Genomic DNA, 19,778 nt, shown 5'->3' with positions numbered 1-19,778 from the left:
GGAGTAGACATTTCCAATTGGGTAATTGGAGTAGACTTTTCCAAGGAGACATTGTGAAAGCATGCATAGCAAATGCTTTGTAAACCTTAGAAATATCTAGAATATAGGAGCCAAATAAAATTGCTTTGGCAAGGAAAAGTATGGAGATAGTTATCTACATTTTCATATTTTGAAGCCACACTACTTTTGTATTATTATCTTAGTACCAGGAAAATATTTGGGTGGATGGAAATCAAAATTAGTAAAATTGGTTATAATTTTATGAAAAGTGAACATCCATATTTTTAAGCTTTCTGGGCTATCTGCTAATCTTACCAAGGTGCATCAAGCTGTGGTCATCCTAAAAGTCCTCACTTTAGAATTTTAAGTGTTCCAGTGTATGCCTGGGGGGGTTATTGACTCTCAAGGCCATTGTTTTTGGGATCGTTTAAAACAGACTTTATGTATGTTGGTGATCTGGGAGTTGGTGAGTAGTACAAAGATATAGGTATCCTTAGATGATTTCTGTCCTATAATAAGTATATGTTAGAGCAAATTATATCTTACGATTATGGAAGTGATAGAAATGACACAGTCTTAACATCAAATAGGATTTCCTTTAGCTTCTCAAGAGATTGATTTTATATTTCCTAAAATGAAAAGTAAATATTCAGTAAGGCCAGCAATTTTGGGATTTAGTCAATAAAAAAACTAATTCTTAAACTTGGTAACTAAGGGAAGAAAAATTTCACTTTTAGTAGTCATCTTGCAGTAACAGAAATTAGTAACGTCAGCATTGTTTCCAAGCAGTTGAGGGAAGGAAAGACAAAGTGGTGAAATAGAAAGATGACTGATTGGCAGAAGAACCCAGATAATTCTAATTCTGCATGACACTGGATAAATGAACCTCTGCAGAATTGGGTAATTGGAGTAGACTTTTTTAAGGAGCTTTCTGGCTCTAAAAGATGTCTAGTTCTGATAACATGGCCTTATCATTTGCTACTGGGGCCATGAATCCAAGTGCACTCTTGCTTTTAGGAAGAAAAGGATTGGAGCAGTCTGACTGAAGAGTCAGCAGACACTTTAGTCCATAACTGCCAAGCTCCCTAATGCCTAACACAATACCCAAGGCATCATCAGTTCTGTGCTATGAACGGGAAAGTTTGTAAACTCTGTGTGTGTGTGTGAGAGAGAGAGACAGAGACAGAGAGAGAGAGAGTATATAGAGCCTTTTAGTAAATATTTGGGGTTCTGTAGGCCCCATATAGTCTCCATAGAAAAAAAAATTTTTTAATTAAGCCTTTAAAATGTAAAAAACATGCTTGTCTTGTGGGCTCTCTCAAAGATTTTGAGAGAGGGCACAAATGTATACCCACTTGAACAGGGGGAGGTGTAGCAGGAGAGGGAGAGAATCTCAAGCAGACTGCAAGCTGAGTGCAGAGCCTAACTTGGGGCTGGATGAAGCTCACAACCCCGAGATCATGACCTGAGCTGAAATCAAGAGTTGGGCCCTTAAACCAGCTGAGCCACCCAGGTGCCCCATTGAGGGCTTTTTTTAAAAAACAGACAAAAACAGGCCTGTAGATTTGGCCAGTCGCTTAGAGCAATGTTTCTCTAACTTTATGTGCATGTGCTTTTTGTCAAAGTGTGGATTTTGATTCTGTAGGTCTGGAATGGAGTCTGATTGTTCAGCATTAGACCAAGCTCCCAGGTGGCTCACACTTGAGAAGCAGAGCTCTAGCACAGTAGTTCTTAATCATTTCTAGATAGCAGTCATTTTGAGAATTGAATTCTCCCTCCCCAAAGATACATTCAAAATCATGCATGCATTTTCAAGGCAGTTCATTTGTCCTTCTTCCCAGAAATCTACCTCAGGATCTAGCTATTTGGTTTTTAAAAGTACACACTCCATATGATCCAGCAATTCCATTTCTGAGTATATATCTGAAGGAAAGGAGATCACGATCCCAAAGAAATATCTGTACCTACATATTGCTTGTAGCATTGTTTACGATAGGCAATACATGGAAACAACCCAAATATCTGTTGATGGATGATGAATGGATAAAGAAAATGTGTTATATATATGCAGTAGAATATTACCTATAAAAGAGAAGTAAATCATGCCGTTTGCAACAACAAAATTGGCCCTTGAGGATGTTAGGCTAAGTAAGTCAGAGAAAGGCACATGTGTGATCTCACTTACGTGTAGAATCAAAAAAAACCAAAACTCCTAGAAACAGATCAGACTGGTGTTTGCCAGGGACATCCAGGTGAAAGAATTGGGTGAAGGTGGCCAGAAGGTACAACATTCCAGTTATCAGACCAGTGTTCAAGAGATATAATGTCAAGCATGGTGACTCTAGCTAACAATACTATTTTGTATATTTGAAAGTTGCTAAAAGTAGCTCCTATCACAAGGAGAAATATTTTTAACTGTGAGCTGATGAATGTTAAGTAATTGTAATCACTTTGCAATTTATGAAGTCATTACATTGTATACTTTTAGCTTATACAGTGTTATATGCTGATCTTAACAAAGCCGGAGGAGGGGGAGAAGCACTTAAATGATGTAATTAAGTAAAATATTATTTTATTGCCAATTTACATAGTATTGCTGGAATATTGTTAGTTTTCACCTGTTTCTAAAATGATAAACATGGGGCGCCTGAGTCGATAGAGCATGAGATTCTTGATCTCAAGGTCATGAGTTTAAGCCCCACGTTGGGAGTAGAGATTACTTTAAAAAAAAAAAAAAATGCTCTGAAATGATTAACATGGATCAGAGAAGTAGAAGCAAAAATGTATGACCAAATAAGGTGGGAACAGGTTTGCTCTCTTGCCTTTTCCCCCATATGGAGTTGTTTTTGCAGTGAGAAGGATAGGAGAATGGGGCTAGCTAGAGGTGTGGATCTGAGCCTCTTCATCCAGATAGTGTAGAAATCATTATCTTAGTTGTTCTGTAAGTCATAGTTCTGTTTCACAGTCAGAGATGTTAAGTTCTTAAGAATTTGTACATAAGCAGGAGAGCAAATAGTCTAACAGAAATTGGTCCAGATGTATTAGAAGTAGAGTTTTGAGACCTAGGGCCATTCATTCATCAATCAGGGCAGCTGAGACTTGAAGAACCTGAGAAACAAGGAACTCAGGAAGGTTCCCTGACCATCAGATCACTATGGACTGGTTGATCTTGAAGCCTCATCTGAAATCTCCGGGGCTGGCATTTCCTGATTTCCTGTAATTACCTCCTCCCTGTTCCCCCATGACTCAGTGGTAGTCATAGTACCAGTAAGTACCTACCAACTCCATTCATGTCACTGTGATTAAGATTTTGGAAAAATTAGAAGAAACCACCTGGTTTAGGGAACACATTTCCTAAGTGATACAGAGCTTCCAAGATCACCAGATTTGACTATGTAAAAATAGAAAACAACTTTGATCTTGAAGATAAAAGAATTTTGAAAAATAAAGCACTTGGTATTACCAATGCTCATAACAATAAAAGATTGTGAAATGAAGAAATTCCAAGAATTGAATGTAGTGGGATTATATGTTTGTGAGAAAATTCTGCTTCTATGAATCTATCCTCCAGAAGTAATCTCAGTGCACAAAGATGTTCAGCATATAACAGTATAATAGGAAAAATAAAAAATGCCTAGATGGCCATGGAAATGGTGACTGATTTAGTATGTAGTGCAGATCTAAACCCTGTAACCTTGAGCAAGTTCGCTTGTGCCTCATCTCTAAACTGGGAATGAAGATAATCACGTGAAGGTTGTCAGTAAACCATAAAGACCAAACCATAAAGATTGGTATAGAATAAACAAGCATTCCCCACATTTTAGTGGGTGTTATCACTATGCAGACATTTAAAAAGCATGAGACAGATATGTACGTATTAATGTAAAAGTTTGTGATTTCTCTTTTAATAAAGTTTTAATAAGTGTTACCAGTAGAGAAATGTATAGGAGAGAAAGATGTTATTTGGATGATGATGTCTATTTGGATAAGGAGACTGAGGAACAGGTTTTCACCTCTTAAAAATAGTCTTTACTTTTGTAATAATGAGAAAACTGTTGGTGGGTACGCCGGATCTGTGTGCTGTAAGCTTGCTTAGTGATGGGCTTCTTCTGTAGCATCTCTTGAGCCCTTAGCTTAAACCTCCAAAAACTGGAACCTTGGCTCTTTAGGACCAGCTATGCCATTTTTTAATCCATTTTATTAAAAAATATTCCTTATTACAAGCTAAAATATACTTGTCTATTCTGTACGTTAGTTTTTCACTTTGTAGTCACACAAAAGTTTTATTCCTCCTCCCATGATACTGTTAGGGAGGTGAGAGTAAATTCATGGCCCTTTTGGAAGTGGAAGGAAACGACTTGAACTTGGAGCTGCTGAGCGTGTCCAGTCACACATGGCAGTTGTTTATGGTGGAAGGGGGAGTCTTGAGTGCTCACAGTGTGATGTGTGCTAAAGTTTTTATTTCCAAGTTAGTTTTAGCTCTTTCAGCTGTTCATGTAATTATTTTCAAACCCTTTGCCATCTTGATGATTTTCTTTGGTGCTCAGACTTAAATGCCATTATGTAAATGGAGTCTAGTTGATATTCTAGACACTTCTTGCTTTTACCATCTAAGGACAATTCTTTGGCAGCCTTCATTGCCTTACCAGCTAAAGCCCTGGTCTCACATGTGCTCTTTCGCCTTCACCACTAATCTCTGCTAGCATATATGGGTTTGAGCCACGGTGGAGGGGTGGGTTTATAGTCTAAATGTAGAATTTAAGTAACAATGCTGTTGCCTCATTCAGCTCAGCCAAGTCTGAGATCTCTTTGGTCCTGACTCTTCATTGTTCTTTGCTTTGTGACATTTTTCAACTTGACAATCATCCTAAGTCTATGATGCTTGTTTATTAAAGCAAGTAATGGTGCAAGTACTTCATTCATTGACAGATATTTCTCTGGTGCCCACCGTGCACCAGCACAGGGCTAAGGGAATGGTGACTGAGTGTGTGCCCTTTTTTTTTTTTCTTAAATTTTTTTTAAACTTTTAAAATTTTTTTGAAATTAAAAAAATTTTTTTTAATTTATTTATTTTTATTTTTTATTTTTTTGAGTGTGTGCTTCATGGAGCTTTTGGTGTAGTAGGAAGACTTTGCGAGCATGACTACTGAGCATGTGGTGTGAGCGTCTTGGGAAAGGAAAGGACATGCTATCTGGGCACATGGAATGGGGATGGCAGCCTACAGTGAGAGTTTGCAGAAAGCCTTGTGGGTGGGGTGGAATAGGGTGGAGGGAAGAGGGTGTGTGAAGACTCAGAAGGAACTTTGAAGAATTGGAAACCATTGTGTTGGAAGTTAGAGGAAGGGGTGGGGGGATAGTGGTAAGAGGCAAGCAACAGCCAGGTCCTGGGAGGTGCTATGGTTAAATTTGATCTCAATCCTGGGAGGAAGAAGCTATTGAAACATTTTATTTAAGAGTGTTAGATTTTGGGATCCCTGGGTGGCGCAGCCGTTTAGTGCCTGCCTTTGGCCCAGGGTGTAATCCTGGAGTCCTGGGATCAAGTCCCACATCAGGCTCCCTGCATAGAGCCTGCTTCTCCCTCTGCCTGTGTCTCTGCCTCTCTCTCTCTCTCTCTCTCTCTCTCTCTGTGTGACTATCATTAAAAAAAAAAAAAAAGTGTTAGATTTTGTCTTTTTTTTTTTTGTCCATTTGCTGTTTTGAAAGATGAGTCTTCTCATGGGTAATACTCCCAGAAAAATGGACAGGGATCAAACTTGGTGTACTATGGCGACTTGTGATGTTCCTTCCCTGCTCACTCTGAGTCCTGGAGAAAGCAGGCAAGTGGGCTTCACAAGTGAGGAATTTCCTTCACTCTGCCTGACTATAAAATCTATGACTCAATTTGGAAACATAATAAAAATGTTTGAGTCATAGTTAAATGTTTAAGTAATTTAGATTAATTCTATTATAGCTTGCTTTTCCTAGGAGCCAGTTAAACTAAAAAATAATAGTGATACTTAGGAGATAATTTCTGATCTTATTTACAGTTTTTCCTTAGAAAAATTTTGAATAGCTGGTAGAAATTGTTACAATAAGTTAAAATCCCCCCCCCCCCCACATATAACCAATTCATAAAAAAGCCTTTTCTGAGGGGCACTTTGGGGTAGCACAGTTGGTTAAGCATCTGACTCTTGGTTTTGGCTCAGGTCTTGATCTCTGGGTTGTGAGATGGAGCCCCAGGTCAGGTTCTGTGCTTAATGTGGAGTCCCCTTAAGATTCTCTCTTCCTCTGCCCCCTTCTTCCCCTACCACTCCCCTACACTCTATTTTATAGAACTCCCTATAAAATAAATAAATATTTTTTAAGGCCTTTTCTGAGTAATGCTGATTTTAGTAATCTCTATACCCAGCAGGAGCATCACAGCCCAGAGATCAAGAACCACACATTCTACTGACTGAGCCATCCAGACACCCCCATCAGTATTCATTTTTTTTTTTTTTAAGTTTTATTTATCTATTCATGAGAGTCACACACAGAGAGAGAGGCAGAGACATAGGCAGAGGGAGAAGCAGGCTCCATGCAGGGAGCCTGACGTGGGATTCGATCCCGGGTCTCCAGGATCACGCCCTGGGCCAAAGGCAGGCGCTAAACCGCTGCGCCACCCAGGGATCCCTCATTTGTGATAAAATATGTAACATCGTTTAAGTACAACAGCTTACGAACATTCTTTCCTAGATTTTAAGATAAGGTTTTCTCTAAAATAAAGATTTCTGAGATGTAGCAGAGTAATTTCTTTGACTTGTATTCTTGGTGATCTAGCACAAAGTATACATTGAGGATTTTGTTCAGAGTGGAAATCCCTATCGTGGTAGCAGATTAAAGAGCTATGGATTTATGAAGCCAAGAGCTAAATTTGAAAAGTGTCAGATGTTAAACAAATGGGAGGTATTTATAATAGAGTTTATTCTCTTATTACACCACCAGAACCCAAGAGACAGGGAAAAAATTTCAGAGGAAAAAATTGCAGAGCATCCCCTTGGCAAGAGTAAGAATTTTCCACTACCACTTGCCCTAAGGGCATTGACATGCCGCATCAGGGAAATATTACTGGGTGCAGTCATCAGGAACCGCACTGCCTGCTCTTCACTCACAAAACCCTCTGTCTGAAATGTGCAGAAGCCTGAAGACAAAGGAAGATTATGCCTTAGTTTGAAAAGTACCTATCGATTTGCTTCCTTAGCGTGTGCTTCCTAATAGATTCAATCCTAAATTGACTCTTATAAGCAAAAAGCACAGAGTCACACAGCAGGTTAAAAGAAGTCTTTCATTAATTGAAGTTCCTTAGGCAAGACCTCTTTTACTTTGAGCTTCAGTTTCCTATAACTAAAATGAGGACATGGGTTGAATAGGATGATGTGAGCGTTTTTCTAGCTAAGAGAATACTAGAACATAGGTTTTTAGGACCAGTTTGGATTGATGCTGCTTTATGGATTTATACTACCTTTCCATAGGGATCAGGGTTTGGTTTGGTTTTCTTTTTTTAAGATTTTATTTATTTAAGAGAGAGTACAAGCAGAGGAAGGGACAGAGGGAGAGGGAGAAGCAGGCTCCCTTTTGAGCAGGGAACCTGATGTGGGGCTGGATCCCAGGACCTTGGGATCATGACTTGAGCTGAAGGCAGATGCTTAATAGACTGAACCATCCGGGTGCCCCAGAGATCAGTTTCAAATGGAAACAAATTAAGTTTGAAACTTTGAGAGAGGGACGCCTGGGTGGCACAGCGGTTGAGCATCTGTCTTTGGCTCAGGTCGTGATCCCGGAGTTCCAGGATCGAGTCCCGCATTGGGTTTCCTGTGAGAAACCTGCTTCTGCCTCTGCCTGTATCTCTGCCTATCTCTTTCTCTCATGAATAAATAAATAAAATCTTAAAAAAAAAAAAAAGTTTGAGAGAGAGCGAGCACTCTTGTGAGTGAGCAGGGGGAGGACAGAGGGAGAGACTCTCAAGCCAACTCCATGCTTAGTGTAGAGCCTGTTGTGGGGCTCAGTCTGACAACCTTGAGATCATGACCTGAGCCAAAATCAAGAGTCAAGATGCTTTACTGAGCCACCCCGGTGCTCCCAATGTAAAAATTTAAGGTAATAAATTTCTCAGGTGTTGGGGGACTTAAGGTCTTCTAGGTCTAAAACTGGCATATTTGGCACATGAGAAATAGTACAAAAGAAACAAGCTGTTCTGAATAAGTCCTTCATGGGATCTGTAACCTAGTTATGCTTGGTAGTGGTGGTGGTTTTTTATTTTTTTAGTGTTCAGAGAGCTTTTTAAAAGGTGGATTTGTTGACCCCACCCCAAATATATTGAACTGGATTCTTGAAGAGCAGGTCCTGAGATTGTATAGTTTGTAAATGGCTCCCAGATGATTTTTTTTTTAATTCCTAAATATTTCATTGCCTCCCAGTAGAAAGGCTGTTGTCAGTTGGAAGAAATGTTGAGAAAAGCTTGAGGTCAATTTTTAAGGGCTTCCCAGGTCATTTGTTCTACTAGCATTTGATATCTGAGTCATTCCTAAATATTTGGCCAGCAATTAAATGTGTATCCATACAATTTCTATACAGCAAGAACGTGACTTTCATATATTTAAAATAGACCTTTGGGACAGGGGCACCTGGCTGGCTCAGTCAGTAGAGCATGCAACTCTTGATGTCAGAGTTGTGAGTTTGAGCCTCACGTTGGGTACAGGGATTGCTTAAAAGTAGTCTTTAAAAAAAAAACCTTTAGGGGGCTGCCCAGGTGGCTCAGCAGTTTAGCACCGCCTTCTTCCCTGGGCATTATCCTGGAGATTCTTCGTGGCAGGCTCCCAGTAGGGAGCCTGCTTCTCCCTCTGCCTGTGTCTGTCTGTCTGTCTGTCTGTCTCTCTCTCTCTCTCTCTCTCTCTCATAAATAAATAAATAAATAAATAAATAAATAAATAAATAAAATCTTAAAAAAAAAAAAAACGGCCAGGCAGCCCAGGTGGCTCAGTGGTTTAGCGCCGCCTTCAGCCCAGGTTGTGATCCTGGAGACCCGGGATCGAGGTCTGCATCAGGCTCCCTGCATGGAGCCTGCTTCTCTCTCTGCCTGTGTCTGTGCCCCTCTCTCTGTGTCTCTCATGAATAAAATCTTCAGGAAAAAATAAATAAAGTAATTAAATAAATAAATAAACCTTTAGGGGGAAAGTAGCTGGTTTTTTAAAATAATGCCAATATAATTTTTAATGCATATATGTGGTTATTGATACTGCCGTAAACTAATAGCTAGTATGTTGACCATGTTACCCAGGAAAGAAATTTAACCTTGGTATTTATTGCCTCAAAGATATGTTCCACCCATTTTAAATCCAAATCCTCTGAGCTTGCAGTGAAACACAGAAAAATAAATGCCAAGGTACTTCTTTTGAGTCCTCTTATAGTTTATCCTCAGTTTGAATATTAGATTGACTGGCTTTAAATGCGGTAGGTATATAAGACTACAAGCCCACACTGAGCTCCCTGCTCAGATGGGAGTCTGCTGCTCCGTCTGCCCCTCCACCCTCTTCATGTTCTCCCTTTAAAATAAGTGAATTTTTAAAAAATGTTGGGGCACTTGGGTGGCTTGGTCAGTTGAGCACCTCCCTTCCGCTCGGGTCATGATCCCAGGATCCTGGGATCAAGCCCTGCTCAGCAGGGAGTCTGCTACTTTACGACCACCACCCCACCTGGACTCTTGAGCTCTTTGCTTTCTCTCTCTCTCTTTATCCTTCTCAAATAGATAAAATCTTTTTTTTTTTTTAAGAAATATTCTGCTTTTAAATTGTTGATATGATCAGCTGTTGGAGGGCATGTGTCATAGTACTTAACAGATTGTGGAGACCTCTGTACCATGTTAGAAATTTTTTGCTGCTGTAGAACTGTGACATAAACTGCCTCTGACAGCAAGAAACATTTTCAAGTAATATTTCCATTTAGGGTCATATTTTTGTCATTGAACCTTATATTTTCATGTTCAAGATCATGATCAAATTAATTATGACATCCAGAAATAAAATATAGTAAAAAAAATTTTAATGATTTCAATTTTTCATTTTGATGGGGCGTTTTAGCAGTTGTAGGTCACTTAAGTCTCATATATGGTTTATTGTAGTAGGAGCAGAATTAAGTGAAAAATACACGTTTATTCATTCAGGGTGTATTGCAGTTTGTTGCATAAGCATTTCCAGCAGGAATTTCACCTTAACTTAATGTGTCCCTGCAGTCAAATGCAAGGATGATCTTTACCTCTTGAGATTATATACTGACAGTCTGTTTCTGGGCCGCTTTGTGAGCACATATCCTAGTTAGGCTACAGGGTTGTTTAATGAACTGGAGCTCAATAAGCAATCATACTCTTCCTAAACTTCAGAGCTCTGAAATGCAGGAAAATTAAAGCTAAATTGAAGGCATAACAAATGAAATAAATCTACTTGGACAGAATGGCTATAATGCCAGTTTATATATAACCAGTGAGAATTAAAATTAAGTATGTAGAGTAAGCATAGAAAGTGAACATTTAAGAGTATGATGTGCAGGAGCACCTGGGTGGCTCAGTTGTCTAAGCATCTAACTTTTTTTTAAATTTTTTAATTTTTAAAAAATTTTATTTATTCATGAGACACACACAGAGAGGCAGAGACACAGACAGGGGGAGAAGCAGGCTTCATGCGGGGAGCCTGATGTGGGATTCAATCTCAGAACTCCAGGATCATGCCCTGAGCCGAAGGCAGACACTTAACCGCTGAGCCACCAGGCGTCCCCCAACTTTAATTTCTGTTCAGGTCCTTATCTCAGGGTTGTAAGATCGAGCTCCACATCAGGCTCCATGATTTTCTCTCTGCCGCCCCCCCCCCCCCGCCCCCTCCACACACACACCTATACACCCTCTTTAAATAACAAAACAAGGGGATCTCTGGGTCGCTCAGTGGTTTAGCACCACCTTCAGCCCAGGGCATGATCCTGGAGTCCCAGGATCTAGTCCTGCATCGGGCTCCCTGCATGGAGCCTGCTTCTCCCTCTGCCTGTGTCTCTGCCTCTCTCTCTTTTTAGCTGTCTCTAGATAAATGAATAAATCTCTTATTTATTCATTTATCTCTCTCTTTCTCTTTCTCTCTCTCTCTCTCTCTCTCTCTCTCTCTCTGGGACTCTCATGAATGAATAAATAAAATCTTAAAAGGGGGGCAGAGAATCCCTGGGTGACTCAACGGTTTGGTGCCTGCCTTCGGCCCAGGGCCTGATTCTAGAGTCCCAGGATCGAGTCCCATGTTGGGCTCCTTGTATGGGGCCTGCCTTCTGCCTGTGTCTCTGCCTCTCTCTCTCTCTCTCTGTCTCTCATGAATAAATGAATAAAATCTTTATAAATAAATAAATAACAAAAAGCTATGTGCAATTCTAGGGGAGACTGTACTTGTTCTAATTTTTAACTCTCCCCATGTATCAGACTTCCTGTTACCTTAGTTACCTTTCAGAAAATCAGGGAAAGCTATTGTACATTTATTTTAACTTCCAGTTGTTTTGATACTGATATGTATGTATTCAGCAATATTTGAAAGCCTACAGAGTACTAGATGCTGTTCTCAAGACCCATGTAAAACACTGGCTTAATCTGTTCCTTCATCTGCACTGTTTACTCTATACAAATTAGAGATGTGGGCCCTTTAAGAGCTGCTGTTAAAGGAGCTCTTTGGCCCAGGGAAGAAGACTCCATTGATTTACAGTTGCTCTTGAAATGATGCAAGAGATTTATTCATTTATTTGATAAATTTCAAAAGGTACTGAAGGGTACAAAGTGAAAAGTCTCCCTCCATTCCATACCCAGTTACTCAGCATTAAGATATTTATAACACCTTCTCAGAGGTATTTCCTTATATGAATGATAGCTTCATTATAGGTGATTCTTCACATTTACGTTTTCCCTCTTAATATACAATATATATTTTATTTTATACTGTTTTGTTTTATTTTGCTTATTAGAGAAAGAGAGACAAGAAAGCACAAGCAAGGAGAGGGAGAATTAGACTCTGCTGAGCAGGGAGCCGAGTGCACAGTGTTCAGTCCCAGGGCCCTGGGATCATGACCTGAGCCCAAGGCAGATGCTTAACCAACTGAGCCACCCAGGCTCCCCAATATACAGTATATCTTAGAGGAAATTTTCACTTTAGTATAAATGGAATTGTTTCACCTTTCTACTGTTAATAAAAGACTATGCTGTGACTAAACCTTTTCTGTGGAGCCTATCTAAAGAGTATATTTGTTGTAGTGGATTATGTGGGGTAAAAAGATTATGCTTTGTAGTTTTGATATATATTGCCGTATTGCCTTCCAGAGATTTTGTAAGTTTTTTCTTCATACTCAACAGCAAATAAGGGTGGTCACAAAGTCTGTAAGCAGAGTTGAATTATAAACACTGAATGGGCTATTTCTTTTACACAGAATATTTAGTGATGTTACATGTATTTAATTTGTCCTTGTTAACAGTGCACTAACACTATACATCCTTGCAGACTTGGTGCATTTTCTCAACTCTTGTTGATTGTCAATTTGTTAGTTTAAAAGTGATGTCTGTAGTTTTCTCATTCCTCTTATGAGTGAGATTTATTTAGTATCTTTTTAGCCATTTGTACCTACTCATGATATTTTAGCTCTTCTGATGATAAACCATGGCATAGACAATTGGTGCTCCTCACCATGCTTTGTGTGTGTGTGATGTGTCCCTGGAGGTTTTCCCAAGCATTATTGTCTTCCTTCCTGTGTAATTCATGTCTGGTATCTATATAGCAAAGGTGTTTATGACCTTAGAGAGGAGTTGATTATCTTGCTTAATTTAACAGATTTTTATGTATTTGTGCTGTATATAGGCTATGTATTTTCTTTAAAATTTGTTTTATTTGGAGACCGATTCATCTCTATGAAACATGAATTGAAAAAGTTGCTTATTTTAGTTACCTTTTTTCTCCCCAATTAGTTGGTGACAAAGTTCCTGCTGATATAAGATTAACATCCATCAAATCTACAACTCTAAGAGTTGACCAGTCCATTCTCACAGGTAAGTACTATTTGTTGGAAAGTCCCTAAATGTTGAAGTCCCTGTTCTGACCCCTTGCTGAGTCAGTCAGCTCCTGCCCCCACTGTCCCTTTATGGGGTTTCATCTTAATCCTCTCCAAGGTATTTATTTCTTAATGCTATAGAAATCAGGCTTTTTTTTTTTTCTTTCCTCAGTGTATCAGATTTAAAGGTATTTTAAAAACAAACTTGGCTTTCATCCCATAAAACCTCTACTTTTAATTTTATAAAAAATTATCTTTCACCAAAAATCTATTGTGTTTACTTTCTTAAAAAAAAAAAGTTACAAATTCCTACATTAGTAGAGGTAATAATATTAAGGTTGTTGCCTGTTCTGTGGAAAACGAATTAATTATTTAGTTCCATCCCCGGGCAGGAGAAAGTTTCCAGAGCTGTAATTTTTTTCATTGGAGGGATGCTAATCTTGCATCTAACATATTTTGCAATGATCAGATGTACAATTAACAAAAGTTAGCACCCCCCAAAATGGTGACTGTTTTACTGCCCAAAGTTTGCACACTTAGATTTGAGATTGGAAGATTTTTCCAGTTTTGTTTGATAAAGGCAGTGTTAGGGTGGAGGGTTCTTAGTCACTGGAAGTAAGGTGGTCAGAAGATTAACTTAAACACAATACTAATCTGAACTAAATAGAGTAAATAGAAAATCCAAAGGTAATCAAGATTTATCTGATTTTCAGTTTTGAAAAGCAGCTGAAGTCCTAGGAGGTAGTGCTCTGAGTAAACTGGGCTCTTTTATTGTTTTCTCTATGAATAGCTTAGTTACTGAAACTCCCTAGCAGCAACAAGCTAAAAGCTGATTGAGCCATAAAATGTTGGGAAACTGATTAGGTGTGGTGCATATAAGATTTTCAGAATCTTTCATAAGATTCTGTGTGCCCACAGAAATAATTAGCTTTTAAACTTTTCGTGAAATTTCTACAGTGGTTTATGTTAACATATCGTGGTTTCAGGCTAGATTGAGGAACCAGGTTTGTTTCAGACATGGAGAGTGGAGGTGGCTACCTAAAATTTAAATGAACAGCTGGAGCCATATTTCACATTACTCAGACCAACCCCAATTGTATATTTCATAAGTGATGTTAAGTAAAGTTGAAACCAAGCTCAACAGGACATTGTAAAAGTTCCAAGAGAAGTAGTCCTTTATATTCCATGTGGTGTTTTTAGTACAACTGCTGGTTGTTTCTCAATTTTGTTTTCCTGAAACAATGTCTGATCACTCATCACCAATACAGATATTTCTTTATTTTCTTTCTTTTTTTTTTTTAAAGATTTTATTTATTCATGAGAGAGAGAGGCAGAGACATAGGCAAAGAGAGAAGCAGACTCCATGTAGGGAGCCCAGCATGGGACTCGATCCCGGGATTCCAGGATCACACCCTGGGCTGAAGGCAGGCGCTCAACCACTGAGCCACCCATGTGTCCCTCAAGTAGATTTATTCTTAACACAATGAATGTACTAGATACATTATACATATAATGAGTAGCATCTGTTGGGAAGCCTGTTTTTGTTCATTAATGCCAGACATGAGAAATGAAAATACTGCTTTAGAAATATCTGCACCGGGACACCTGGGTGGCTTAGCGGTTGAGCGCCTGCCTTTGGCTCAGGGCGTGATCCTTGAGTCCCACATCGGGCTCCCTGCGTGGAGCCTGCTTCTCCCTCTGCCTGTGTCTCTGCCTCTCTCTGTTTCTCATGAATAAGTAAGTAAGTAAATAAATAAATGAATAAATAAATAAAACCTTTAAAAAAAAGGAATAAATATACTTGGACCTTTTTTTGAAGTGTTAGTGTGTATATGTAAGTTTACAACAAGTAAGTATAAATGTATATTCACAATATTAGAGTATAAAGTTGATACCTGAAAATAAACCAGATTTGAATAGTTACTCTGGGAAATAAAGGCAGTTGACTGGAATTTTATTTCAAAATTAAGTTTAAAAAAAATTAAGTTTATTTTGAAATTGTATTGATTTTAATCCTGACATTCTTTGCTCTGAAATTAGTTTCTATTTCTAAATTTTACTAGTTTTCTCCTTTGAGCTAATTGGATCTCTTATCTCCTTTCCTGAGAGTGGTAGTAGCATGAGTTGGATAAATGCCCAGGCTCTAGGTGTGAATTGCTGAATTGCACAGACCTAACCATCCCTTCTTACAACCTGCTTAGGTGAGTCTGTGTCTGTCATCAAGCACACTGACCCGGTCCCAGATCCACGGGCTGTCAATCAAGATAAAAAGAATATGCTCTTTTCTGTAAGTACTTACATCAAATGCATTTTTATTGGGAGACATTCTCAAGAGTTTAAAATCTGCAGGGTTTTAAGTTTGTTTATTTTTAGGTAATCTCTACACTCAGTGTGGGGCTTGAACTCTACAACCCCAACCTTTGAATCAAGTGCCCCGATGTCAGTTGTTTTAATTAGCAGGTTTTTGAGGAGGAATAAAAGATTAGGTCAAAAAAAAAAGATTAGGTCAAACAGCTTTAAATTTTTTATCTATAAACCTAGAAAACTAGATTTGTGTGGGAAAGGCTTATTAGCCTATAAAAGATGTCTAAATGATGTGGATGATACCTGTATGTAGTTCATAATAAAAAGGTGTGTGTTTAGAGAGAGACCAAATGTGGTATACCATTAATAATCGGTGAGTCAGGATGAAAAGTAAAATGGATGTTCATTGTACTACTTCAGTTTCTCTCTTAAAACTTTTTGAAATAAAAAAGTTGAGAAATTTATATAGATTTTGCTTGTTTGGTTTTTGTTTTTTAAGATTTTATTTATTTGAGAGAGCACAGGAGCAAGGGGGGAGGGGCAGAGAGAGAGAGGGAGAAGCAGGCTCTTGACAGGATGAGCTCAATACCAGGATCCCGGGATCACATCCAAGGCCGAAGGCAAACGCTTAACCATCTGAACCACTCAGGCACCCTGCTTGTTTGGTATTTAAAATGATATCTCAAGTGGTAGGTTTTTGTGGGTTAGTGTGGGAGCCTAACCTCTCATAGTAATAAGCAAAGTGCTATAGAATTACTTTGGAAATAATGAGATTATATCATGCCAACACTAGGAATTAAAGTGGGATGGAAAGAGTAGTGCATTTACTTGATTTCCTTGATTTTTTTTTTTTCTTTGAATACTGATGCTTGAGTTAACATCCTCAAGGTAGCTCATAGTACTGGTTCCCCTGCTTATTGTGGGTGATCAGAGTAGATGGGTTGAACTGTTGGAGCCAGCAGTAGAGAATGCTTAGGGTTGAGGGTCTGTATGGAGTTCAAAAAATCAGGAACACAGAAGGGTTAGAGTACTGTTCAAGCCCAAAGTTAGTCTGCAAGCCACTTTCAGAATTGTGAATAGAGATTCCAGGGGGATCAGGGTAGAGCTGCTCTGGGTGAGTGGGGACCACATGAAATGAGAGTCAAAGAGAACTAAACCATGCCACCTGCATTATCAAAGTCGGATGGCTGATTCTCTGAATAGCAGCCTGTAGGAAGCCCAATAGAATACAAAAGAGTCTGGGTGCTCTGGTCAAAACCCACACAAATCTGAGTTTGCTAGTCAGTGTTTATTTAAGTTGGGTGTGGTGTTAATCATATAACCAGTTTTCTCTACTTCTGTCGTAGGGTACAAACATTGCTGCTGGCAAAGCCATGGGAGTGGTAGTGGCAACTGGAGTGAACACAGAAATTGGCAAGATCCGGGATGAAATGGTAGCAACAGAGCAGGAGAGAACCCCCCTCCAGCAGAAACTAGATGAGTTTGGGGAACAGCTTTCCAAAGTCATCTCCCTGATTTGCATCGCAGTCTGGATCATAAACATTGGGCACTTCAATGACCCAGTTCATGGAGGCTCCTGGATCAGAGGTGCTATTTACTACTTCAAAATTGCAGTGGCCCTGGCTGTGGCAGCCATTCCTGAAGGTCTGCCTGCTGTCATCACCACCTGCCTGGCTCTTGGAACTCGCAGAATGGCTAAGAAAAATGCCATTGTTCGAAGCCTCCCTTCTGTGGAAACCCTAGGTTGTACTTCTGTTATCTGCTCAGACAAGACTGGTACACTGACAACGAACCAGATGTCTGTGTGCAGGGTAAGTGCGAATGACTTAAGACTTTGCTGGTGATGGTTATTGGTTCATCCTAAGAATATGCCCTTATGCCATCAAAACCTTAGATTTGTAATTTGATACCTTTTTAAGTGCTTTAAAAGAATAGGTTGTGTGTCTAGCCTGAGCCCAAGGTAATCTAGTGCCCCAGAGGAATTAGCTAATTTCTAAAGTTAATTTGTGAAATAAGGGGTATCTGCGTGGTTGTTATGCTTATATTGGGGAAGGTGACTAGGCAGTCTGCAAACGTGTTAGGTGACTATGCTCCTTTTGTATTCCTGCTCCTCTGTCCCTGAGTGTATGTATGTTACTGGATCAGCCTTAAAGGAAGAGAATTCTATAGAACAGCTAGTTCTCTATCTACCTGCCTAGCTAAACTTGTAACTGGTATTTCCATAACACATTGAATGAGACATGCTTTCTTGAAAGGTAAATAATTGTCTTTAACTTGCCTTGTGGTGGGGGTCCCTGGGTGGCTCAGAGGTTTGGCACCTGCCTTCGGCCCAGGGCGTGATCCTGGAGTCCTGGGATCTCTGCCTCTCTCTCTCTCTCTCTCTCTCTCTCTATCTCTCTCATGAATAAATGAATAAAATTTTTTTCACTTATGTTTTTTAATCTTTAAAAAAATAATAATAACAACTTGCCTTGTGGTATGGGTTCATCCTTCCTTCCTTAGGTTGTTTTGACCATCATTTGGGGGATAAAATAAGAAACTATTTAAACTTTCCCTTAGTACTGGGTGTTATTCTATATGTTGGCAAATTGAACACCAATAAAAATAAATTTATAAAAAAATAAACTTGCCCATAGAAAAGTAGTAACTACAGAAACACTGATATGTCTGGATTACGGTCTTTTCAACCACTTTGTACAAGTCAAAGTATAATTTTCCAGAAGGTACACAACTCATAAAAATATTGAGTGAACATTGATCAAAGATTCTGTTTGGGTTGTCAAATAATGAGGGAATCAGTAAAACTAACCAGTTTGAGGGAAGAGCAGTTGAGGGAAGTATTCAATATCAGTGTTGTAGAATTGCTGTATATTAGATTGCAAAGAGGTTAATATCCAATAAGGCAGTAAAACTCAGGTTATCTTTCCTACAGGACACATCCACAACTTCATGTACCATGAGCTTTTAATAGTAAATAGCTCAGTGGGGGATACCTGGGTGGCTCAGTGGTTGAGTGTCTGCCATTGGCTCAGGGTGTGATCCAGGGTTCTGGATCCTGCATTGGGCTCCCCGCAGATAGCCTGCTTCCCCTTCTGCCTATGTCTCTGTTCTGTGGGTCTCTCATGAATAAATTAATTAAATCTTGAGGATCCCTGGGTGGCTCAGCAGTTTGGCGCCTGCCTTCAGCCCAGGGTGTGATCCTGGGGTCCTGGGATCAAGTCCCACATCGGGCTTCCTGCATGGAGCCTGGTTCTCCCTCTGCCTGTGTCTCTGCCTCTCTCTCTCTCTCCTCTCTGTGTATTCTCATGAATGAATAAATAAAATCTTTAATAAAATAAAATAAATATAAATATAAATTAAATAAATAAAATCTTTAACACAGTGGAACAGGCTATATTTTTCTAGAATACTACATCTTTGAGTGAGCCTGTTAAAGGAATGCTTCTGAATGACATTGAAGGGACATGTGGACATCCTCTTAGCCTTAGCTCTAGGTTTCGAATATTTTTTCACATTAGAATTTGATTTTCTTTTAATAGTTAAACCCTCTGAATCTTTATCTTGCTAAATTGAAACTCACTATGATTTTTAGATACATAATCCCCAGTCCCTACCCCCACCCCCCAAAAAACACTGTAGTAGTCCAGCTCCCGACCTAGAATGAACGGACAGGTGTTTTGTCTCTTAAGTGGTAAGCTGCTAGTCTGTACTGGGTGTCACCAGAAGTGTAGGGTTTGACTTGGCTACCTAAGTTTTTTCATTCCTTGGAACCAAAAAAGGTTGCATAAATTTGGCTAATAGCTAGTTGGCAACTAATTTCGAACTGTGGCAGCAAATCAGATTTCAAACTAAGAATAAAACAGAGTCTGCAGTAAAAAATTTTTGTTTTTATATTTTTCCTTAACTGGCTTGATTTAAGATGTTTTCTTCTATGAAACCGCCTAGCCTGCCTCTTTGTTCTGTTCTCCCTCTGACAGAAAGCTGATGCTAATCAGTATTCTCCAGGAGGTTTCTTGCAGTAGGTTGCATAACTGCCCTTGACCTAGGAATACTTTCATCATGCAGTTCCTAAATGGTTTACTTGCTCACAATCTAAAATGCCTATGTGCATTCAGATTTACTTAATGTGGATTAGAATTCTGAATGTCTTAGAATATGTTGGACTTTGATATAAACCTAGAGTTTCACTTTTGGGGGATCCCTGGGTGGCTCAGCGGTTTAGCCCCTGCCTTCAGCCCAGGGCGTGATCCTGGAGTCCCAGGATCAAGTCCCACATCAGGCTCCCTGCATGGTGCCTGCTTCTCCCTCTCCCTGTGTCTCTGCCCCCGCCCCCCGCCCCGTGTCTCTCATGAATAAATAAGTAAAATCTTTTTTAAAACGGGGGGGGGGGTAATATAGATTCA

The 19,778-nt window shown here is 39.4% G+C and overlaps 1 protein-coding gene across 2 annotated transcripts in view; it reads left to right on the top strand.

Annotated features, from left to right (window-relative positions):
* ATP2A2 (ATPase sarcoplasmic/endoplasmic reticulum Ca2+ transporting 2) overlaps positions 1–19,778 on the top strand; it is a 61,220-nt gene that overhangs the window by 22,687 nt on the left and 18,755 nt on the right. For both annotated transcript variants that reach the window (XR_005983779.1, XM_041728915.1), the window contains exons 6-8: positions 12,989–13,069; positions 15,273–15,358; positions 16,722–17,186. Coding sequence is in view for 1 of the 2 variants with exons in the window: in XM_041728915.1 (XP_041584849.1) it covers positions 12,989–13,069; positions 15,273–15,358; positions 16,722–17,186 (632 nt within the window). In the remaining variant the exon portion in view is untranslated. The remainder of the gene's footprint in view (positions 1–12,988; positions 13,070–15,272; positions 15,359–16,721; positions 17,187–19,778) is intronic.

The sequence above is a fragment of the Vulpes lagopus genome, chromosome 14 (genome assembly GCF_018345385.1).
Source record: "Vulpes lagopus strain Blue_001 chromosome 14, ASM1834538v1, whole genome shotgun sequence".
NCBI lineage: Eukaryota > Metazoa > Chordata > Mammalia > Carnivora > Canidae > Vulpes > Vulpes lagopus.
The sequence above is the reverse complement of the archived record's forward strand: the minus strand, read 5'-3'. Positions and strand labels throughout refer to the sequence as shown.